This window comes from Pempheris klunzingeri, chromosome 15 (assembly GCF_042242105.1).
Source record: "Pempheris klunzingeri isolate RE-2024b chromosome 15, fPemKlu1.hap1, whole genome shotgun sequence".
NCBI lineage: Eukaryota > Metazoa > Chordata > Actinopteri > Acropomatiformes > Pempheridae > Pempheris > Pempheris klunzingeri.
In genome coordinates this window covers 23,684,771-23,710,068 of record NC_092026.1, presented here as the reverse complement: position 1 = coordinate 23,710,068, position 25,298 = coordinate 23,684,771, and the positions used below count along the sequence as shown (strand labels likewise).

Here is a 25,298-nt window from a genome sequence, read left to right as displayed (position 1 = left end):
AAATTTCAATTTGATGGCAAGATTTAGTTTAAATATTGGCAGCCCTTTCACCTTTTTGGTTTTCTTTCTCACATTTGTCACCTTTGACACCACAGCTTTAAGTTTGACCATCCTCTGGCAGCCATTTTGCATCACCAACTAGGAAGCCAGTGGTGCTATTCTGATGTGAGTCATCATGTCTGAAGAGTCACCTTGGTTTTCGATTGAGAAACTTCCAAAGCCTAATATAGAAGACTAAAGACTCCCCATGTGTTAATCTTCCTGTTTCCCCCTGTTCACATTTGCGTCATGTTGTTCCTGCTCTACTGTTCCTCCCAAACACACAGACATAAAGCTTGCTACTGGAACACTAAAGAAATGATTCAGTTAATAGTGAAAGAAAAAAACAAAACAACCTTTCAGCATTTGTATGGCCCTTTCCTCTTGATAAGAAGGATATTTCACATTAAATATGGCTCACTGTCATTGTCACTGTCGTCATCATTTAAACACAGAGGTAATCAGCTCCTGTACAAAATTACACTTCCTTCCCACACTCACACACACCTACTCTTTACAAAAGAATAAAATAAATGCAGACTACTTTTGTCAGCAACACATCATCATCATCGTCATCAGCATCCTTTCTACTTTTGATTTGCAGATTGTTGGTCTGGAGAAATGAATGGCAGTTATATAAGAGGTCGTCACAATATAAGTTGGCATACGAAATAGCCGTATGAATGGCTTTATCACAGACAAACGACATGAAGTGGCTGTAAAAAATAGATAGAAGAACAGATATTTTCTTTGTTACTGTTGAAACCAGGTCTGGTCTAGCTATGGAATATGAAATGGATGTGGAATGTCTTCTTATGGCACTTTAGTACTGTGGTTAGAACGTCCCCAAAAGTGTAGAAGTCTTATCTTTACTAACTGAGTGTTGATTCACCACTGGGACCAAATTCAATCCTTTTCTGAGACAAAGCTTCACCAGAGACACAAAAGATATCGTTTCTACAGGCTGAGTGGGGTCTCAAAGGATGAGTAAACTGACTTCAATGGTGTAAAGCTGCTGGAGTGCCCCTTTAAAGTGACAGGATCAGAAATGATGATGAGGCTGGATTTTCTAAAAACACAACACAGAATATGATTTATAATTTGGTTTGATTTATAGTGACAAAAGCATGGCTATGGTATAAAGCTACGTTAAGCGAGCTAAGCTGGCCGTGGTAATATAAAAACAACATGTCTGGCTTGGTTCTTTAACCACCAAAATAGAAAATAGAAGTTTAAAGTGTGCTCAGTTCATGCCTGCTGTTCGACTGCAATCCCCAACATGGAGAGAAGTTTGCAGATGACACCACCATCTTCTGTCCAGGTTACAAACAACAATGACAATTTATATTGCAAATAAATGTAAAATCTTGTAGAATGGTGCACAGAGAGCAACCTACGTCTCAGTGTCAGCAAAACCAATAAGCTGATCATTGATTTTAGGAAAAGAGGCAAAGACTTTTTACATCAGTGGAGCTGAGGTGAAGCAGGTGAACCTGTCATGGACATCTCACATATCAACGCTCGTACTTCTTAGGGAAACATAAAGAGGCAAGTTCTGTTTTTTAAAATAAGCAGCATGGAATGTGCACAGGACTGCAGTTTGTTAGTTAACTGTACATACAGTACTCATTGAGAATATAATTTAGATTTCCTTTTTAGGTATTCCTTTAATGGTACTTTTCTACACTATGTTCTCTTTTATTGCCTGTTTTGGTGGTTTTAGTCTAATTTTAATATTTGAATCTTAGTTCATGCATTTCTGTGTGCATAGCATGGTGTATGTGATTGTATAATGACAATAATAAAGCCTTGAATCGTGGCATATCTTACAGATCTGTGTAGTCGAGGAATAGCCGAGGTTAATTAATACAGTACATACCACATTTCTACATGATTCTAAAGTTAACAGATTGAGCAGCGGTATCTTAGCTTTACAAAATGTTCACATTTCATTAATAAGCTCAAAGAGCGTTTTGATGCTAAATGTATCGCCAACCTGCTGCTTATGATAGTTTGAATATTTGTAACATCAAAATATTTGTCATTTGTTAATTAGAAACAAAACAAGAATATTTCACATTGTATTTTTGTCATCCAGCCACATTGTCATTTCTGTTCCTGTCACTCTAATGTACGAGGCCTTTAGATAGTACATGGGCCCTTTTGTAGAATGAACTATTCTTCCTACTTAGCCCGAGTCACACAAACACTTTGATACATGAAAACTATTCTCTTGCCAACTGAAACTTAATCTTCAATTGCTACTCAATTCTACACTTAACCTACCTTCTCTGGGCAACTGCTGATTGTGCCTGTATATTTCTATCATTTCAAATAAGCAGCAGTTCCCATTCTTCTAAGTACCATGCACAGGAAAAAGGGACTCTGGGTAAATAGAAAAATAGGACAACTCTCCATGGCTACTATTCCATCAACGATCAACACACTGACAAGTTATCTCACATCACCCTTCCAAGGATTTCTTTGTAACTGAGAACCTGGTCACTCAGGTTCTAACACTTTTAACAGTGATAGTTTCAACTAAATTTGATTCTACTGAAAGGAAGCAGCGGGTGTAGTCATGGCCACAAAATATACATGTTCACTGTTTCCACTTGAAATCCTTTGTTGAATTTGGATATGTGAAACAGTTCTGTAAACCACTGGCAGAGATGCATTGACTGTTCTGAGTTATTAGGAGGATTCTGCAGAGTCCAAAATGAGGGAGGTCTTCTATCCAGGTCATGGTTGACATTGTAATTGGTATTTAACTTGATAGTGAACTTGTGCCGCTGCCAGGGATCACAATGACATGAATGTTTGATGCGACAAGGACCTAAGGACCTCTATCAATATAGACTTCAGTTTCTTCTCAGTGACATCTGGAGCTTGATATTATTCTTAAAAACTGCCTCCCAAAGCTAAAACTATTACAGCAATGTAAAAAAAGTGATATAATATACAGCAGGTAACAATGTTAGATCATCTCAGACATCATCATATCACCCTGTAATGACTTTCTATAACATTTCAACATTGGTCAAATATACAGTGTAAATTAAATTGGTCCCATCTCTGTACAGCTCACTGGATGACAGAAAGCTATGAATGAATGAATGAATGTCTAATTGGGGAAGTAAGATGAGTTGAACTACCTCTGGATTACCTTCAGGTCCCTGCAAGCTCTTGTTTGGAGCTAACTGAAGATCCTGTCAGTGTGAACATTTCAAAAATATAAATAGTAATTAATGTTAGCTACTTAAGATATGACATGAGATTAATACTACACTGTATATTTCATTCAGTCAATCTATCTTATTAAATATAGGGTGTTGTGTCACATAGTAAATCTCTGAGCACTTCCATAAAAGTCATAAACTCCACTAAGTATTGCTTAAGTATAAATGTACCCTGTAAAGGACATATCACTTTGAAATACAAGGAGAAGCGCCTTTAAAATCAAACCAAAGAGGGAGAAAGTGTGTGGCCTATGCACAGGTAGTGATCATAGACCCAAATCAATGCATTCCCCAACATTATTAGGACTTGTTTCCCCTATAATGTGGTGTCTCAGACAGTATCTTCACTTTATAATCATTTGATGGCTTTCTCTGTTATACAAGTGTGGTTCAAATAAAATTCTGTTATTTACAACTTGATTTTTATAGTTTTGGACACAAACACTGGATCGCTAAAATACACATGGGGCAACCACACGAGCCGTTGGATAGTTTTTGAACAAATCCCCATTTTCTAAGACAAAATGGTTAACACCTGTCTGATTGTCCCTGTGACCCAACAGTACAGCTGTGGAACTGTTGAGTAAAAAATGACCATTACCAAAAATAATGATGTCCAAAACTGTGGAAATATATCCAAGTTTGAGAAATAACAGAATTTTCCTTAAGCTGCTCTCAGTAGGCCTACATGAAGTCCTTAAGTTCAAAAAAGAACGGACCTAGTGTGGTGATGGAGAGGAAGATGAAAGATAAACAGTGATATTGGCGTTCTCTTCTCAAGAGGGAAGAGAGAGAAAGAGAGAGAGAGAGAGAGAGAGAGAGAGAGACACTGTTTTTATATTACAACAGCCTGCAGTGTTCATACAGCCACAAGACCTGATAAAATTACTTGTGAGTGCTGATGTGTTCAATATGTGTGATGTAAACCACTGTGTATGTGAAGTGCTTCCATATCACACAAGTAAATAAATGTGTGCCTACTGGTGTGTGTGTGTGTGTGTGTGTGTGTGTGTGTGTGTGTGTGTGACTCTCACACAAAACCTTCATTATCTGACCAAACCTCTAAGCAGAAAACTTGTAAACCACCAGCACTCTGCAGCATATCACATATAACATGTATAGGTGGGTTGTATAATGTGTGAAACTGTCTTGTCTCATCTTGTCTCCAACCAACAGACCAGGCAGGCAGGCAGTGTTTCATCAAGTGCCAAAGCTGCCATCCTCTTTAGCTCAAAGAAAGTACTCTGAAAGTCCAGATTAGGTGATGTTTTTATGATTAAAATCTTTCACAGTGAGATTTGAGGCATATAAGGTCCATGAATAATCACTGTAAGTGTGGCAAAGAGCTAAATGATGCCTGGTAACAGTTACATCTGATGGATAGCTAGCTGCTGGAGTTCAGGCATATTGGACAGCAACCCCCCCATCTGTATATCACCGTCAGGCTAACATCAACCACTGAGATCAAATTCTTTCTGAAGCCAGTCGGGAGTGGAGTGAAAACACCTTTTCCATCCAGACAAGCCTTCGATAAGATGCTCTGTAAGCATGTGTGCCTCTTTAGTAGCCACCATTGTTGTTCTGAACAAACACTTGGAGGTAGCTTCTTGCTATCATGGCAAGATGGATCATTGTGCGATCGTGATCTTGTGAATCCGGCTGCCTGGCAAGATAAACTGTGTTGGGTCTGATCCATTAGGATGGAGAGAGACTGAAGGGGCAAGACAGTTGTGATCAACCTTCATTTATCAAGGTCTCACTAATATTCAGGTTCAAGCTAGGTTGCAAAATAATAATAATTATAACAATTATTACAATGAAACAATGGCTTCTTTAAACAATAGGGATGCAGACAAACTTATCTAAATTGTAATCCAAACACACAAATTGCAATGACATCTATAGAGTCTATGGTTTTGTATCCTCTGAGAACCCTACTGCTGTGTTCACAGTACAATACAAACTTGTCCTTAGGTGACAGGCATGAAGTGTCAACCGATCATATGTTTTTGTGTCACCATTGCTGTTAGCCAGCTCCCCGTGCTATTTAACCCCTCAGTTTTATTGCAGGAGTACCATTTAAGTAACATACATTTTTAAAATCACAACGGTTGTGGTAGTGTGTTATTCACCTAGCCCAGCCTGTGCTAGCTAATGCTAGCTTCTGTGTATTGTACTAAATCAGTTTTACATTAAAGATGATTGTAAATTAATAGAAACACAAGTCCATTATGACTTGTTAATATGTCAACGAGCATGTGAGCAACACCTCAGTGGTGATGTAACGTCATTGTAGCTGGCCACGCGTCATTTTGTAGCTAGTACTGTGAAGACAGCATAAGAGTTAACTATGCTTCAAACAGCTTGTCCAACCATGTCTAACACTGAAGAAGCCCATCATCGCTGCCTCCTCGATCTTGGTTTCAGACACCGTTAGATGTTAGACACCACCAAGCACCTTTCAGTCTGACTCCTAAACCCTAACCAATGACCTCAATCTGTTTTAGGAGGATGAAAAAGAGATCATTTGTGTTGTCATTCAGCACAATTTAGAGGGTGATTTATTCTGATGATGGAGTTCACACTCTGAGGAGAACTATAACATAGCTGTAGTTGTGGCTTTATTAATAGTGATAATTGGCCCCAGTTACCGGAAGTTGGACACATGTATATTCAAAGCAGTGTTTCAACACTGCAGGTATGCTGTATGTGTCTAAATTATGGGTCTAGACTATAAAATCTTGGTGTATTAGAGCTCTCACAGCTCATGGTCAACTGATGCTACCCACCAAATGGTACAGTATCTAGGATCTTGTGGATCTTGGAAACAATATCACATTATCACTGATGTTGTGATATTCTCTGAACTCAGCACCGGAGGAGAGAGTCCGAGCCAACAGATAACGTGTCACTTGAAGTTAGGTCATTCAAGGAGGTTTGATCTGTTTTCTGTTATCTGGTGTCTGTAGATATCTGTTTAGTGTGCACACTTCGGGAATAAATTGTTTTCTATTGATATTTATACACCCCATACATCTATCTTTAAAGAGTCTCAAAAGCCCCTGAAAACTATTGCTGAGCTATAGTGGTTTAATTTCTCATCTTGCTGCAAGTACAGGTGTAAGGCCCTTTAACATTTGTGCTTCCAGGGGCAACATTTATGACCAACACACCTATTACTGATGCTTGGTGTGGTCTCACACCAGGCCGGAAACTTTAGCTGTTCTAGCTAATAATAGAATATTTCAACCATGTACCTGAATTAATCAAATAATAAACCATGATTTATGTTTGATTTCCATCTTCAAAAAGAGTAGAAATGTCCAAAAGTCTAAACTGAGTTTTAGATGAGATTTTTAGACTCAATTGATTTAGAAGGAGAATATTGTGCATGTAATGAGAAGGGTCCAAATAAAATACATTTTCATTTTAAATGTCTTTTCCCTTCAGCATGCACTTATAAGATAGTCCCTAACTTCAGCTCTTTCAGTTTCCTGTCTTCTGACAAGTTGCACCCAGTGTCCGGCTTCAACTTCTGATTATAAGGTAAGAACAACACCTGTGGAACATCAGTCAGACCTTTTTCTACACTGTACAACTAGTCTGGTGAAAACTTGTGAAGGAAAACTGAAGAAAAAGTCTGAATTCGATAGATCATAACACAAGATGTGATGTATGAAGTTATAAAGAGCACTTTAGTAAGTATGATTTCTAAGCACGTTTATGGACATCCATCCTGGGTGGACGTCGGAGATACTGAGGTGTGTATGTCTGTTTCACTGTTTGTTTATGATTCATGATGCAGAAGAATATTACTGCAGTTTTTGCTGTCTGTTCAGAGCGCATGACCTGTGCATATCCAAATAGTGTATACATCCTCATACCTTGGTGTGTCTTGTGTATGATGTATGTTTGTATGTGTGTGTGTGTGTGTGTGTGTGTGGGTGAGTTTGTGTGTGTACTGCACATCAATCCTGTGCGTCCCTGGTAATGTCCTCATAGCCTTGTCTGAGCTTCAGGGATGTAGATCTCAATGCTGTCAGCACTCTCTGTAGCTGAGTTCTGCCGTACGGATGCAGCTCTCTTGGCAGCCATCAGGCGCTTCCTGGCCTCCTGCCGCTGCTTCTCTGAGCTTTCCAGTGAGCGGTCTCTAGCCAGAGGGGGGTGGTGGTGGGGGCCCTTGGGTGGCTTTTTTGGCACCGGAGGTGGGAGCCGTCTCTCCTGGTGGGAGAGGACGGTAGGGAGGGAGGGAAGAACATTTCAGGAAAAAGACAGATATGTATTTGTGTGTGTGTGTGTGTGTGTGTGTGCCTGTGAGGCTCATCGTAACTGCCAACTTTAATGCAGAAAGCCTTTGGTTATTATATTTCTGTGCACTTGCATATGTGTGTAAAAGTGTAAGTAAAGATGAGGTAAAATGATTTAGACATTCTCTGGAAGTCTTTTTCTGATCATCCTCCACATTTTTTCACGAACTGCATCACACACTGTTTCAGTACTACTGCAGCTACTTAAGATGGTGTTATTTTGGAGACTTAACTTGTTCCCATGTGAATTCATACATTTATTGTTTAACTAACTAACTCCATTTTTGCTGTCCAACATTCTGTCTGCATGGGGGCAGCTAATCATACCCATTGCACAGTACTGTCAAATGTGTGTGACACAGCCCTCTAAGGTTTTCATATGCATGCAAGGTAGGTACATTAGCACTACAGTAGGTACATTTAGTTGTTGTGTGCAAGTCAATCTTGTGGCATGGTCTGGTCCTGCATCTATTCTATTTTTTTTTCATTAACTGTACATATATGAACATGGCACTAGCTTCACTATTATGCCGGAAGATATCACCCTGACAACACAGATGTCCTTAAAGAATCATTCTGGTTGTTGGTTCTCGGTACGTCCATTATTTCTATCAGTTATTACAAATATAGATTGTCCTCGGTACAATTTTGTACACAACTCACCAGCAAAGTCTAACAGGTAACAAGAACTGTTTACTCAGATTATCAATCAACCTTATTTGGAGGTCAAAATCCTTGTTTCTCTTCCAAATAGATTTGACCAACCCAGGGATGCTGTTTCCACCTGTCTGATAGTTTGACGCCGATATTTCATTTTAGCAACTGCTGCTGTGTTCCCAGATCTCAGCAATTAATTTGTTGTTTTAACTGATAGAAATGATGGGTTGTGAATAAGAGCCTATAAAACTATGAGTATAAGGTCCAGGTTGTAATAAATATATTACTGATAAATACTTTAACCTGGTGACCACACTCCATTTCCAGGACCTAAAAAACTACATGACAAAAATTAGTATTGGTCCTGAATAACCAAACCAAAATGTATATTGTCCAGCAATGACACCCTTTTTGTTGTTGTGTTAGCTACGCTTTGATCGGCATATTATGCCTGTTTTTCTCTGTTTTTCATGGGTGGCTTTCTCCTGAATCACTGTAGTATCTGTTTACCAGTTTACACCAGCAGAGGATCACCATTCCAAATGCAGCAGTAAAGTTCCTCATGAGAGCAAGCTGCTCTGATTTAGCTTCCCTTTCCTCGCTCCCTGTGTCATTTTGCAATCACTTGTGTATTTTATTCAATGAAATCTGAGATTACTTTGAGATGGAACTGGAAAGACTATTTCATCATTTACAGACTAGCCTGACGACTAATGCTGCATTTCCATAGTGCAGTACTGGACTGGACTGCAGGCAATAACCATCCTGACATGGACAGACAAAGGTATCCAAAACATATGGAAATGCAGGATAGGATGAACAGGTTAACTCTTCCCTGTCTTGTAATAAATTGCTTGAAATATTGTAATATTGTTTCTTGGGAGCTCGCCTATCTTTTAACTGCCGTTTAAACATGTTCGGTTTTATTTGAATCCTAATTCCCTTTTGAGGTTTTACATTTGAGGTTTACGTCCGTCTTTACTATTCTATTTCCTGTGAAATAGCTGTGTAAACATTGTGCTCCATACTGTAAAATGCATTTGTGGAGAGGAAACATTAGCCACACTCTCTCCTGTCCATCTATCAGCTACAATACAGACAACAAAAAGCCACACATGGTAAAGGTCACTGCTAAAGGTAGCAGGAGGACGGAAAGAAGGGCAGAAGGACGCATGGAGAATGGATGGAAAGACAGAAATGATGGATCTACGGAGGCCCAGAGGTGTCAAGGCCCTGTGGTGTTGTTGGCATTGCAGTTATGCTGATTGATGCGTGGTTGTTTGCAAGCGCCTTCACTGTTAAAACAAAAAAGCACAAGAAAGAAAAAGACAACAATGAGAGCAAATGAAGAAGCCAGAAGTGTCAACATTCACAATGATGCAAAGCCACAACAGACACTCCTGAAAGACAGCAAGAGACCAGGCAGAGGACATCTGAAAAAGATTTACAGATAGTGCAGGGGGCGTCTATTGGCAGAAATGGAACGTAATATTCATAATGATGGTTTCATAGTGTAGACCCAATTGAGGCTAAGAAAATATTTGTGTTTTTGTTAGCTTTGATTGAGCCCTGTACATCTACATAAGGAGAATGTTGTCTTCCAGTGAGTCCACCATGTTGCCCTTCCATGTGTCTACAGTAGCCCAGAACGGACAAACAGGGTCTCTCCCATTTTTACGTCAAAATGGCAGCTTGAATTTGATGACACAAATGTAGTGGTTGAAAGGAAAAGAAGAAGAAAGAAGAGGAAGACTGATATTTGAGGACTCATTTTGACAAATGTAGAATCATACTTATTAGTTAGCACAAGAAAAAAGCAAGGAAGAGTGAAGCCACCGCAGCGTCTCCTAAACAGTTGAAAAGAGAGAGGGTGAGCTGAGGGGGATTCAGCTGGTTGCAGCCTGCACCCTCAATGCTACATGCCACTATACACTACACACTGCAACTTTGAAGATATGCAGAGGGGAGAGTATCTCTACCACCATAGAGACCAAGTCAGACAACCATGCGCTCACTCCACAAAGGCTGAATGATCAGTTAAATCGTCAATATGACTAGATAAGAGGTATTTTAGTTCATTTGTGGCAAGAATTCACCTACAAATCCCCATTTAAAGGTAGAATAAGGATTATAATTGTGCAAAAATCACATCATTCAGAACATCACTACTGTAACACTGGGCATTATCACTTGCATGTTAAACAAGCATGGAAGGCTTCAGCCCAGGAACCTAAGATGTGATTACACTCTTTAAGGTACAAAGGATGAGTCTTAAAGCTAAAACTGTTGGAGCACTTCCCTTCACATGAGTACTTCAGCAACAACTTGGTCTGCAATTAAAGACCTTTCCATGTCATGTTGCACTATGAGAGATGGTAATAATATATTCTCAATTCATGTCAGACTATTATCTTTATTAGAGGCATGTTAGATGGTGCAACAAATGTCTGGTCATTAATCATCAACGGAAATCTAAAAAAAACATCAGGAAAGCATCAACTTGCATCATCCATCTGCATCACTCTCAGGTTTTGAGTTCTAAAGAAGAGCAAGCTATGGCCATAGAGTGTGTTTTTGTACATATAGATACCAGTGTTGTATTTACATGGACATGCACAAGATATGTCTTTGAGTGGTTGGTTTATTCTGATGGGTGGTTTGTAGATGTAGCAGCTGTCACAGCATACTGTGAGAACTTATTCCTGAGGTGGTGGGGCAACGTTCTGATTGATTTATATCACCAAGCAGTCTGACATCCTCACAATGACAGCTATCAATAACATAAAAAAGTGTCATTTAGTGCCCCTTTTAAGCCAATCAGTATGTTGCTTCAAATATAGAATTATCAAACACATTTGCTGTGATCTCAGCCAATGATATAAAAATACATTGGTAGATAATAATAGTAATAACAGAAATAGAAAGGGACAGCTGTGGTATTATTGGCTTCATTTGGGGTGTTTTGGAAACCAGCAGAGTAGATATGACACACAAAGTGACAGAATCACATATGACTCAAAGAGACTACTGGCAACGTGACATGGTTTGTGCAAATTGTATGATTTTGGATGTAACATTTGATTGCCAGCGATGACCCTGTTTCTGTTAGAACTGACGGATGGAAAGTTCCTTCTGAAAAATCACAGAACATTTGTGGAAGGTCTTTTATAAGGTGTTGTGGGCTTGATTATTTTTTCTGCCAGTGGTGATATTTAAATATTGGTTTGTCTTAAGTGATGTGTCATGTCTGATTCCAGTTGTAGATACTGAAGAGATGATTTGCAGCCTATTCTGTACTTGTGAACCAATTCTTCTAAAGGAGAAAGCAAAATGAAACAGCCACAACTGAAAAACAATATCTTCTGTACGAATCCCAATACACAGAATCCACATGTGTAGATTATGTTGAACTGTATCAACCCTGAGGACAGCTGAGGACCTCAAGGGATCTTTTTTTTGCTTTTGTTTTAAGGACATCTGAAAAAGATGGCTGTAAACACATAAACTCATTTTTAGCTAAAAGTCTAATCATGAATAGTTGATTTCGGTCTCTAACAAAATGTGTGTTTCCATTGGGTGTTTGTCTTGCTTGTATGGAACCTTACCTGACTAGAAAGTGAATTTAGTGAATTACATTCATAATTGTCATTGTTGTAAAAGAACTAACAAACTAAACCTTCCATTCAGATTAGTATTATCTCTGGTTAACCAGGCAGCCTGTTGACATACTGGAAGTCTGTGCGTACCTTTCTCTCAGGGGGATCCAGGGGTCTCCAGTTGTTGGCTCTGAGTTGGTGAAGCTCATCAAACTTGAGGCTTATGTTCTCGATCGATAGCTGAAGCATATCCCAAAAACCAGCCAGGTCTGAGGCCACAGGGCGAGGGTGGGCATTGGGGTTCTGTGACAGTAGAACAGGAGGAGAAGGTGGAGAAGGAATAACATCAAAGCTTTAGCCAGGAGAATGAATAATAATATTTTCACACATGGTCATTTTTTGTAGAGCAGCTCAAAGTAAACAAGTAAAAAAGATCAATATATACATTCAATCAACCATCATATTAACTTGCTGGTGAGCTAGGTTACATCAAATGTGTCTTACCTCCTCGTATTCTGAAGGTGTCGTTGATATTGTTACTCAGTATGTTTAAATATCTTTAGATAGCACATCAGCTTTGAAAACACCTTATATATGGTAATATATAATATATATAATTACTGCTATTTGACATTGTTAATGTGTAATACTCTAATAGTGGCAAACTTTTATACTTTTTAAAAAGACATTTGGAATTTGGAGGCCAAGTCAACACCTCAAACTCGTTGTTGTGCTCCTCAAACCATTCCTGAACCACTTTTGCTTTGTGGCAGGGCGCATTATCCTGCTGAAAGAGGCCACAGCCATCAGGGAATACCGTTTCCATGAAAAGGTGTACATGGTCTGCAACAATGCTTAGATAGGTGGTCCGTGTCAAAGTAACATCCACATGGATGGCAGGACCCAAGGTTTCCCAGCAGAACATTGCCCAAAGCCTCACACTGCCTCCGTCGGCTTGCCTTCTTCCCATAGTGCATCCTGGTGCCATGTGTTCCCCAGGAAAGTGACGTACATCCACATGATGTAAAAAAAAGACCATCAGACCAGGCCACCTTCTTCCATTGCTCCGTGGTCCAGTTCTGATGCCCATTGTTGGTGCTTCCAGCAGTGGACAGGGGTCAGCATGGGCACCCTGACTGGTCTGTGGCTATGTAGCCCATACGCAACAAACTGCGATGAACCGTTTATTCTGACACTTTCAATCAATTTTTCCAGCTTCTAACATCAACTTTGCGGACAAAATGTTCACTTGTTGCCTAATATATCCCACCCACTAACAGGTGCCATGATGAAGAGATAATCAGTGTTATTCACCTGTTAGTGGTCATAATGTTATGTCTGATCGGTGTATATACACACCAGTCCCACTAAACACTAAAAGTGGTATGTCAGAAATATGAGTACAAATGGTGGGACTAATAGTATAATTTTTGATAGGTATAAAGGGTACAGTAAGAAATCATTAACAGAATATGTTTGTAAATGAAATCGTAGTTTGTTCAAAAGTCTCCAAGAAAAAAAGTGAAAGTTCTAAATGGCTGTTCTCAGTGTGAGTGCCAGTGTTTCAGACTCACCAGATTCTCCTCACATAGCTCCCTGAACTGTTGGAACTTCTGTGACATCAGAAGCTGAGCACTTCCTACAGCACTCCTCATCTTTCCAAGGACTACGAGCATAGACACAGAATTTAGAAAGAGATTAACCAACAGCACAATGTGTTCTTGAGATCATGTACAACATACTCTTCTTTTTCCTGCTTACACATCTTCTACATTTCAATCACTTGTTTTTAACACATGACTACACATTATTAAAGTAATTCTGATTCTGATTCTGATTCTGATGACGACTGAGCTTGTTTAGGAGCTCTGGAACATTTTGAGATACTCAACTACACTTTATCTGAATGCGGATACACAACTGCTCTGCTACTGAAGTGGAATTTTCTAGTTTCTATATTTGTGGACTGCAGTACAAGCTGTCAGAGCCTGGCCACACATGAACCTAACAAAACCTTACATCAGTTAGCAACCCTCGGGGCTGGCACCCCACAGGTAGACATTTCTTCATAATAGGGTGTCACAAGCAAAAAAAGGTTGGTGCTCTGATTGTGATCACCTTTTCACAATGAAGTATTTCAGTGTTATGTTTTTACAGAATAGAAGTTGAAACCAATTATGTTACTACACAAAGCATACTAAAGCATCTACTATAAAAGATTTTACAGTAGATGAAATGATGCCTTTCGCCTTTCCTACCTCGTAACATACATACTTGGAACCTAGACCTAATGAAGATACACACAAACACATACAAAAAGCCATACTATCTTCAGGCAGGTCATTCTCCCTCTGGTCCAGCTCCATCTGTCGACACCAGCCCTCCATGCGGTCAGTCTCAGCTTGAAGCAGCTTCAGAAACCAACGTCCATCTCTGTGACACACAGACCGCTGCACCACCTACCATTCAAATATTCAGAGTTTCAGTTCCAGAACACGGAAATACATCTCCACCTCTAGAGCCGATATGTATATTCACTAACAAAGCCAATAATGTGGAAAAATCTTTAAGGGCATGTATGTGTTGAGAGGTAATATTATATAATTATTGACTTTACATTAATTAGCAAGATCAAAATCCGGGAGAGGCTGTTGAATTATGTATTATAAGATAGAATTTCATGACAAAAATATTATACATTTGTAACCTTCAACAAATCCTCACATTTATTACATAGCATGCTTTATATCAAGATACTACTGCTGTACTGTTATGGTAAAGGGAAGAAAACTGTTTAAAGCAACATGTCAAATGTTGCAAGGTCTTTTCTTACAAGCAAGTATGCATGCTTTACATTGTTAGTGATCATATCCAAATATAGTCTTATAGCATATAAGACGACATTTTGTTCTATGTTTAACTGGTGTTCCATGCCTCCATTGGAAAGGTATGAAAATCAACTCATGAAACTATTTAAAACTTGTGCACGTTTCCAGAGTCTGCTAAAAGTACCCTGTGGAGTTATAGACCATTAGTAGTGCTATGGAGCACCACTAATGACAGTCATTAGTAGTTAGTTGTCATTAGTAGGCCACAACAGAATGTTTAGTTCTAATATGATACCAAACTAAACTAAAATAGAATACATAATATTAATCATTTGTCATCATTTATCACATTTTCTGGAAGGTCTGAGACCTGAGAGGTTATTTTATGATAACTTCCAGACTTTAGCAGATGAAGTTCTCTTTCTTTCTGCAGGTCTCCGTCCAGGTGAACAGCCTCCGTTGCAACTGACAGTGTAACATTACTGTCTGTAGGCACACTCCCTTGACTTATTCCCATATTAGGAATGGACATCTATGCTTTAGAAAGATCTACATCTACCTCTTTCTGTCATAGTAATACTCCCGCTGGTGTTATCAACAACTGTATCAATACTCCCTAATGTGACCACTGACGCTGCTAAATGTGTTATGTTTTTGTTCTGTAGATTTGCAGCAGTGGGCCTTTGAGCTCTATGGTTTCAAATTCTTCTTACTCTTACAGTAAGAGTTTAAAGAGTTTGATTGTACGTGTTGAAATTGCTGGAATCATCTTTTCTTTAATGAAAAAGGGTTAATGACGCCAATATTCAATCTTTAAATCTTTTTACATTTCTGTGCATCTTTTCAACATCTACCTAGGATGCATCTCAAACCTCTGGAGGTGGTTTGAACAATCAGATTTCAGGTCATTTTGAATGCATTTACACGTAGCTTTTTCAAATTAGGATAAATATCTGATCCACCCAAGATGCATGAGGTGACTAAAGTCTAAATATTCAAAACTATAAATAATGTTGAAATGTCCAAATAAAAGGTGCAAATATTGATTTCATCTTTTAAGCCAAGTCCAGTGTTTGAAATTTCATCAAGTTAATAACAGTTTTAAAGCTACGGTACAGCAACCAAACACTTGTGACACATTTCGAGCAGATGTGGAGTAACATTAACATTCATTTTCTGAAACGTATCAGGACACGTGCTGAATGCAAATATTCACTCCTCTTTTTGCTCTGGTTTGTTCTTTACCAACTCCTGAGAAATTACAAGTTACTCTCTAACTTGCTTTTACACTGGAAACAGCAGCCTCCTAGTTTGATTGAGTTGAAAGGGGTTAGCTCCAAAAGCTCCATGGAAATTAGGGGAACTTCAGAGTTGGAGATCATCATCTTCATCTTGTCTTAAATGTCCCTGGATCTGTTCCGATTGAATGGACTCTGACATACCTCCAGAATAGCAGAGCTGTTGAAGCTGACATCAAGTGGGTCATCTGTTACACTGTCTATCCAGGGGTCTGGAGGGGGGAGGATAGACGGGTCAAAGCCCACATCCTCAAAGTCATCAGAGGCACAGGCGTGGTAGTGGTTCCCTGAGCCCTGGATGCTGACGGTGGAAGTGGCGGCATCACGAGAGTATTGTCGAGAGAGGGCACCAGATGACAGGACTTCCATGTCAGTGTCCGGGGAGTCTAGAGGGGTGTCCAGCAGGTCTGGCAAGTCTAGATCTGCCTGGATGGAATAATGATTACATCTCAACAGCTGCAGCATTCATGAAACTGCATATTGTTCAGGAAAGTTAGTTTTACACTAGAGGGTAATCAGGGAGTGATCAAAACACAAATAGTGACAGAGAATCATGGGAGACAGGTGCTCTAGTTTTGTTTGTTTTTTTCAAAATAAATGATGTACTTCCTGAGAAAATAGCAAAATTGATGTAAAATACCCAATCTCCTCATTTTAATAAATCCTTTAAAAAGACAGATCTTGGATCCAGATTCCCAACAAAAACTCACCCCATTCCTTCACCCATGGCCTAATTTCCACGGAATTTCATTCAAAATTTATTTTGAGATGTCTTGTAAATTATAAACATGGGACAGACAGGAAAAAAACTTTAGAGGAATTATTATGATTTCAGCCAAGCAGCTAAAAACCAAAACAGCAGTAATAGAAGCTTACCTGTACAGCTGCTGTCACACTGTTGGAGCGCTGGAACCGACGATACCTGACCACAAGAGGGAGACAAACAGCAAATACTAAACACCACGACTTTTCCATCTCTGTTCCCAGGCAACAAAAGTTTCAAGTTTCAAGATCCAGCGATGTATTTGTCACTCACTCATATTTTATAACAATGAATATTGCCACTAGATTGTTGTCTTGCTCTCCAAGTATTACCACCTTATCGTGGTGGAGAGGTTTGTGAACCCAGACTGTACCGCAGGCACAGGCAATGGATTGGGTACATTGTCAGCTGAGTGGCAGTTAAAGTATATGACCGACTGTTTCTAGGAACATGGAACATCACCTCTCTGGCAAGGAAGGAAGGAACCAGAGTGGAGGAGCATATATAGCATAGCATAACTGTATACATGGCTAACCTTGTTAATGTATTGGTTTTGATTTGCTTTAATGTTCATTGAGTTTGATTATTGTGATGTGTTGTAGTTTACTGTGCAGCCATAAAGTTAAATTGAGGTTAGTTTGCTCACACAGACACAGGGTCTACATGCTACTAACCATCCTCTCCTAACCTGTACCTTTATCCTACACACTCACACATACAGTGTTACAAATAGGCCTCGACCGAGAGATGAAGCTAAGCTAACAGCTACAGCACTTAGCTTTCCTTTGTCTGCCTCTGACCCACACACTGACTGAATTAGTTAAATTGGTTATTTTTTTCCTCGTTTATTGAGGTGGTGCCCCAATCGAGGTGGACTTCACACAAAGTCCCATTAATCTAAATAATTATTAATTATCTTTGATAGTTATTAATTATTTCTGATAGCCAAATTGCCCCATACAAGGTACCAAACCCCAACATTTTGGTGCCACTGTATGAGGCAGAGTATTAATTGTCCACACATAATTGGAACCCCTACATTTATTGGTTCCCTAGTACCACTGAGCACAACACAGGGAAACAAAAACGGGGACAAAAACAGTGAGTGTGGGGGTTGGCCGTTACTTAGGTTTTACGGGTATGGACGTTTGATCAGTGCATCCTGCAGAAGCAACTTGCGTCGCAGTGGAAAGGGGGTGTGGCTTCGGTGTTTGCTAGTTTTATGTTTTTGGTGACATCAAGGCCATACCGTGGGCTCTTCCTGGAGTCTGGTGGTTTTCCCCCAATGAGAACCCATGGTTTGGATCCTGGCCAAGCCTCCTACCTAGTTTAGGGGTTAACTATCCAAGGGAGTGTTGGCGCCCGTTTCTTTGTTTCAGCCTGTTCCTTTGTTTCAGGCTTTGGAATTAACATGTAGGCCTCTCTCTGTTCTCCCACGTGGTGAAGGCCCAACAACACTTTCCATATTACTGTATCAGCTGTCCGCCTCACAACACCATATAATGCACTGTTTCTTTCTGTTTCTTACTTCATATAAAAATTATTTTGGAATGAATTGAATTACAGTTGTGCTTTTTACCAATTGTTTCTGTCATTACAGTACACTAATACTCATACAGAAATTATAATTATTAATTTTCAAATTAAAGTGGACTGAAACGCATATACATTGCTGTTCCACATCTCAGAGACGACTATGCTGCACAGAGGTAAGTGATACACTTAAATGATGCACAGGGAAGACCAATCACTACAAGACTTCCCAGTTCATCTCTGTTGTCAATAAACATAAAGACATGAAAGAAACTGACTTATAAAGATGTAGCATGAGTGACAATCTAGTTTTCACCAGCATTCCCAAACACACAACAGGCGACCCCTAAAAAGCAGGCCCACATACCCCAACAACTCAAACTGCCTGTAGAGACCATCACACTCCTGCAGTCTGAACAGGCTGGTGTGTGAAAAGGGGTGGGGCAGCAAATAAATGGATGTTGGGGTAGTAGTACCCCAAACACAGGTTTAAAACATGAGCGTATCCTCTGAAAATGTTGCACTAAATATGTTGAATAGGTGCACATAGACCCGTGCAACTCCAAAATCAAATCAAAATCAGGTCAAAACATTTTGTCTGACCTTAAAAAAAAGTTCCATTAAATCCATGAAGGTATATACCTTCATGGATTTAATGGAACTTTAGGAGTTTGTGAAAAACTATGAAACATTTACAATGTAATTTCACATGGGTTTAGCCCCTTTTTGAATTAGATTGACTGGACTGCAACAGCCCTGCAATAAATTTTTGACTTTATTAAGTTTATAAGAGACCTCAGAGAGGCGTAGATTAAACTGTGGGGTCATTTTGGAGAATTGAGTTTGTGGTGCTATTGAACTGTATTGCATTCTACAGAGAGATGTTATTTAACCTACTCTCGTTAATATCAATAAGGTGATATGTTATAATAAGATGTGTCTATATTCGATCTACCTTCATTGATATGAACTGGCTGGACAAAGCATTGCACCTTATACCTCTCTAAAACAGTTTCAACAAAAACTGAATGTGACAGCCTTCATAAAGGTTGCTGAACACACTCCCAATCACTCATGAGCTGTGATAAATAATAAATGAGGACAGAATGATGAGACTAAAAGTAATGCATCTCCAAGTTGTCGATAACCTGTTTTAGCCAGTTCAGGCATGTGTTCATATTCTGGATACATCTAACTGGCAGCAGCCCTAATAGCACACCCTGAACATGCTGGAGGGATTACATATCTCATTTAGCCTGGGAATCTTTTATGACATAACGACATGATCAGGGAAAAGGATGTCTGTGCTGCTACCATTGTGACCGAAATTTAACTAAGGGAAAGAAGATCAATGAATGGATGGTTTTACATACACTATGCCAAAGTTTAGCTTCAAGGTTATGCTTTTAGAAATACTGGTGCTGTCACGCCTTTTCTTTTCTTACTCACAGTGAAGTTAATAATATTGGTAAATGTAGTTGAGAGTCAGTATATTTCATCAACAAGACAGATATTACTGCAAATCACGGACACGATTCCATCAATCTTATTATCTTTGTAATGTGTTTTCATTACATCCTTTAACGCTATAGAAAAAATAGAACAGACAGAGGTCTCAAGACAGTCAAACCAGTCCTCATCCACAGTTATTAGCGCCTATAGCAGAAAATAACTTTGGCAGATGAGTGCGTGGGTGTTTGTTTGTGACCAGAGAGAGAAATAATTACATGACAGCCGGAAATGACTCAGCAACACTTCCTAATCTGCTCAAATTAAATCTGACGGAAAATACATGACAAGTGACAGCACTGTAATGACTTAATATATCATATAATTAGATTACAGTACAAAAACCATATCAATATAAGTCAGTGACATTGATGCTTTACTTTGATCTGATCATTTACACTGTGTGCTTACTAGTGCAAAATATTTTTTAAATTATATAAAAATAAATGATTTTGCAATGCCCCATCCACCTTCGAGCGCCTTATGGAGAGGGTCTTAGCCGACATACCCCGCAGCCGCTGTGTCGTCTACTTGTTGATGACCTCCTAGCCCATGCTTCAGACTTTGAGAGTGCGTTGGGTAACCTGAGGGATGTTTTCCATGCTATCCACCAGGCCGGTCTGCGTCTGTGCCATCTGTTCCGGCGAGAAACGACTTTTTTGGGACACATCGCCAGCGCAGCAGGAGTGTCCATTGACCCAGCAAAGGTGGCGGTAATGAGGACCTGGCCTGGTTGTAGAGCTGCAGAGCTTCCTGGGCCTGGCTTCCTACTACCGACCCAGAAGGGACAGGTATTCAACTGGAGTGAGAACTGTGCCAATGCTTTCTCGCAGCTCCAGTCAGCACTTATTGAAGCCCCTGTGCTGGCCTACCCAGACCCCCAGTGACCTTACATTGTGGACTCAGACGCCAGCAACGTGGGCCTTGGTGCAGTGCTGTCCCAGGATGGAGAACCCGTGAGGAGGAAGAATGCTGGTACTGTCAGCAGGTCAAGGGACGGAACACGGCAGCCTCAGTGGTGACGGCACCAAAACCAAGGCCCTCTTCTCCCTATGGTCCAGCTTGTCCATGGCTCGGTGGGGACAAGCCACTTCGGAAGTCACCAAGACCCTTCACCGTCCGAGGTCCCGTTACTACTGGCGTGGGTGTCGTCAACATATGGAACTGTAAGTGCATCGGTGTGAATATCTGTACATCCCAGAAGGGGCTGACCCGGCGTTCGCATGTCCCTTTGCAGCAGTACCTGGGGCGTGTAGCTGTAGACATTTTGGGCATTTTCCTACTACCGAACTGGGTAACCGCTACATCCTTGAGCGTTTCAACCAGACCCTGGCCACCCAACTAGCTATCCTGACCAGCCACCAGCAGCGAGAGTGGGACCTGCATCTGCCCTGTGGACTTTGTGTTCGGTCCTCCTCTCGAGCCAGATGTGGTGGGCAAGCCTGGTTTGGACCACCTGTACCACCTCCATGAGGGGCTGCGGAAGGTGCACGAACTGACCAGGCAAGCCCTCTCACAACGCCAGATCCCGACAGAAACGGGCCTATGCAGAGGACTAGCCCCAAGCCTGTGCCACACCACCAGAAACCCAAGGACCACTGGAACGTTCTCGGAGACCACATTGGCTTCCCCAACACCTCAGGGGCACGTTTGGCCTGTAGCTAGCTAGCTCTCACTAGCCTGGAGGAGACCAGACTGACTATGCTGACTATGTCTTGCACCAGGATTCTGAGTGAGTATGGCCCCGGAGAACTGTTACTATAGCTATATAGTAAGCTAACCAGGCCTCTCTTCACCCTTGTCAGAGTCATATGCTTAAAGACATTAGCTATTGTTTGTCAGATCCCAGTTTTCACCAGTTCACCTTCCACGCTAAAGTATCATCAGATGTAGAGAGAGTGAGTGAGCTACATAAATTTATCACAAAAGTTTTGTGAAGTGTGTAAGATTCAATGCTGTCCCTGGAAGTTGCAGCCAAACAACCACCCTGGCCCACTAGGAATCTTCCTGCGGATACTGATAAGCCACTCCATGCCTGAATATAGCACCCTTCTGTCTGTCTGTTTGAGTGTGTGTCTGGGCATCTCTCTGGCTCTATGTTTGGACACAACTGACAAAAATATGTGGTATAAGCATATAAATTAAAAATCACAGTCACTAACAGCAGAATATTATTTGTAGCACAATACAATTTGGAGACAAGCAGATCGGCTGTAGAGCTCCATGACTCCTGTGTGAGCTCCCAAATTGTTTGACATCGGTGGTGAAAGGAAGTGAGTAGTGTTTTGGGGCACTCTGAGGCACTTCCAACTCCTCTATGTTGCCTGTATGTGTATATGTGTATGTGTCATGTGATCCGCCACTTAAAACCAGTGTGGTTCTGGGGCTTAATTTGGAAAGCAAATGGACCCTTCCCAACTTCCTTCTCCCCTACGGCACCCTTGCTTGGACTACACCCATTTTTGAACTCTGCTTTCACTTTGATCTTAACTACACACTACACACAGTTTTTGCTACTATTGCAGTCACAAAATCTGTCCACATACAGACATAGGAAACACACACACGGACTCACAATGTGAAAACAATACCAGCCAACGCCGTCATGGCTGGTAACAGAAAAGTACAGACAAATGTGTGTCCTACCCTCTATCATCCTCCACTTGAACCCCTACAGAGGTGAACTTGGATGGGTCCTCTAGGTCTGGAACCTCCTCTGGTCCATCCACCTACAGGAAACAGACAGGAATAATCTGTAATTATCATGATTAATACTGAAATTAAAGCATTACATTAATTCAAAAACTGGTTCAGTTTTTTTGGCTTCATTTTGTGTAAAAGGGGCCCAAGAGCACCAATTACAACTATTTAACTAGAGTTTATTTAGCCAGACAGCAGCTCACAGGCAATTTTTATGGAATTTATGTGCTGGATAAATGACTTTCAGTGAGATGAAATGAATGCAGAGAAGTGCAGATATACAGACTGTCTTCCTCCTCTTTGTCTCTCCACCTCCACTGCTGTCTCATAAATACCTGGATGCCTATGGAGAGACATTTGCCCTTCCTGAGTGCTTCTTTCCTGTATTGATCCCGGTGGTCTTCAACAACTGGCCCCCTGTACAGGATTGAAGGGATGGGGGTGCTGACCGTCATGGTGCTGTTACTGACATGCTGACTGGCTGGTCCATGGACCTACATAGGAATAATGAGAACAGACAACATTCAGAAAAGCAATACAATTGTGTTTTTTTACAATATTGCTTTTCAAAATTGGGAAACATTTTTGGATGGCTATTACAAATTAATTCAAAAGCACTAACCTGTGCATTAGCAGCTTCTATGGCAGCTGTCAAGGCCTTCATGCTGTCAATGCTTTCTGTTGAGTTACTGAGCCCTGATTGGATGGTCATATCACCTCTTGGTCCCTCCTCTTCCATGTATGCATCCTAGTCAGTTTTAGAAAACATGGCACATGCTTTCAAGAGGAGGTGTTAAAACACCACGTAGTGATATGAAACATATTGGGAAGATATCAGCAGCAGACGGAAACTCAACAATAACAAACAGTCGATTTTCTTTGAAAATGTTAATCTCATTTACACAGCAGTGTATGTGAAGTAAGTAAATAAAGATGCATGAGACCTGAGGTACTTTAAAGTTGTATATAATGTTGTACAGAGATACTCAGTCACTTTATTACTTTATCAATTGATCCTTGTTACATTTTGTGAATCTGTGAAAAATTGATGGGACAGTATTGCATGTGGTTGGTGGTGTTTGTTGGTGCAGGTGGTGTTTGAAGTGATGTTCTTTCCTGTCCAAACAACCTGGACTACAAAAGGAAACTCCACATTTCTAAGTGTGTGCTTCCATATGTGCAAAGAGTGAATAAGTCCTCAGGATAGTTTCACCCTGACCCATAAGGTACGTTATTTCACAGGCATTCCTGTAAAGTCCTTGTGCAGTACCTGTGCAGACTCTGTGCTGCTCTGGGCTGTGATAGAGATGTAGGGCTTGGAGGCTGTGGAGCAGGTGGAGGTTCGGGGTGGCACTGGTGGAGGGGTTTTCTTATAGGTGGTGATGCAAGATGAAACTACAAAGAGAAAGAAGGAGAGGAAATAAGATATGTTAAATTCCATACTTGATGATTTAAGATATTGCACCCAACTGTTAAACAAACAGCTCCAGGGTTTTAAGCAAAAAAAGCCATTCAAATGAAACATTCTTTTCTTTTTATGGCACAAAATCATTTGTGGTTTCAGTAGTTACCACTTGAATCACTATGCAGATACTGTATGAATGTAGTGGCATTACCAGCAAGTTACTACAAAATGTATTTTAATGACTAGTTTAATTACATGTAGATGTTATTGTACATGTTATCTTGGAGGACACATACCTGTATAGCATCACAGTAGTGAGATTGATTAAAATTCCATTGGTATTTTCCTCTAATACAGTATGTTATACATTGTAGTCTTTCATTTCATTTCGTTCATACACTCTCGTCATGTCATAACTGTTTGTTGCAGCACATGGCTGCTGCTATTCCATGCCTGCTTAACTACTGCAAAGCTCCACAGCAGTGACAGAAGACCAACCAGAGCAATCATTCCACTGCAGCTCAATTCATTTGCATTGTTCCAGACCATCTATCCACAATTAAAAACATGATAGTGATTACAGATACATGGTGTTAATATACCACCTAAAACATGCACAGCACAATAACAAATAGCACAATTTAAATATTTTCGGCTTTATCCATCAGATAATGTACTGATGTACAAACCACAACAATACCCTACCTCTTGCCTAAAGTCAGCTGGGAGTGGCTCCAGCCCCCCCCGCAACCCTGATGGATAAGTGGAATAATAATTAATAGATGGATGGATGGATGGATCAGATAATGGTTGTGTTCAGCAGATTGGGAATCATGCTCAACTTATCTTAATATAGTGTACGAAGATATGAGAAACCAAGTCATCCAGCTGCAGAGAATGTAGTATACCAAATAGTATATAGCAGCATCCATCCATCCATCCATCCATCCATTATCTTCCGCTTATGCAAGGTCGGGTCATGGTGGCAGCAGGTCAAGCAGGGTACTCCAAACCTCTAAGGGGAGGCGCCCAGGAGGCATCCTGACCAAATGCCCAACCACCTCAACTGGTTCCTTTTGATGTGAAGGAGAAGCGGCTCTACTCCGAGCTCCTCCCGGTTGTCCAAGCTCCTCACCCTATCTCGAAGGCTGAGCCCAGACACCCTATGGAGGAAACTCATTTCAGCTGCTTGTATCCACGATCTTTTTCTTTCGGCCATTACCGAGAGCTAATGACCATAGGTGAGGGTTGGAACATAGATTGACTGGTAAATCAAGAGCTTCGCCTTCCGGCTCTTGTGCGCCCCTGTGAACCTGGGACCTGTGTTGTCGGGGGCTATAGCCCCTGGGAGGGTCTCCCAAGGCAAAGTGGTTCCAGGGGAGGGGCCAGAATAAGAGCGGTTCAAAAAATCCTATGTGAAGAAC

General features: G+C 40.6%; 1 protein-coding gene across 1 annotated transcript in view; it reads right to left on the bottom strand.

Moving 5' to 3' along the window:
• Positions 1 to 7,274: 7,274 nt before the first annotated feature.
• LOC139213977 (disks large-associated protein 1-like) overlaps positions 7,275 to 25,298 on the bottom strand; it is a 44,118-nt gene continuing 26,094 nt past the window's right edge. The window contains exons 5-14 of the mRNA XM_070844701.1: positions 23,740 to 23,864; positions 23,092 to 23,217; positions 22,805 to 22,963; positions 22,416 to 22,498; positions 16,841 to 16,886; positions 16,109 to 16,390; positions 14,165 to 14,297; positions 13,413 to 13,504; positions 11,989 to 12,141; positions 7,275 to 7,499 (exon numbers count right to left, since the gene is read on the bottom strand). Of these exons, the coding sequence (XP_070700802.1) occupies positions 7,275 to 7,499; positions 11,989 to 12,141; positions 13,413 to 13,504; positions 14,165 to 14,297; positions 16,109 to 16,390; positions 16,841 to 16,886; positions 22,416 to 22,498; positions 22,805 to 22,963; positions 23,092 to 23,217; positions 23,740 to 23,864 (1,424 nt within the window). The remainder of the gene's footprint in view (positions 7,500 to 11,988; positions 12,142 to 13,412; positions 13,505 to 14,164; positions 14,298 to 16,108; positions 16,391 to 16,840; positions 16,887 to 22,415; positions 22,499 to 22,804; positions 22,964 to 23,091; positions 23,218 to 23,739; positions 23,865 to 25,298) is intronic.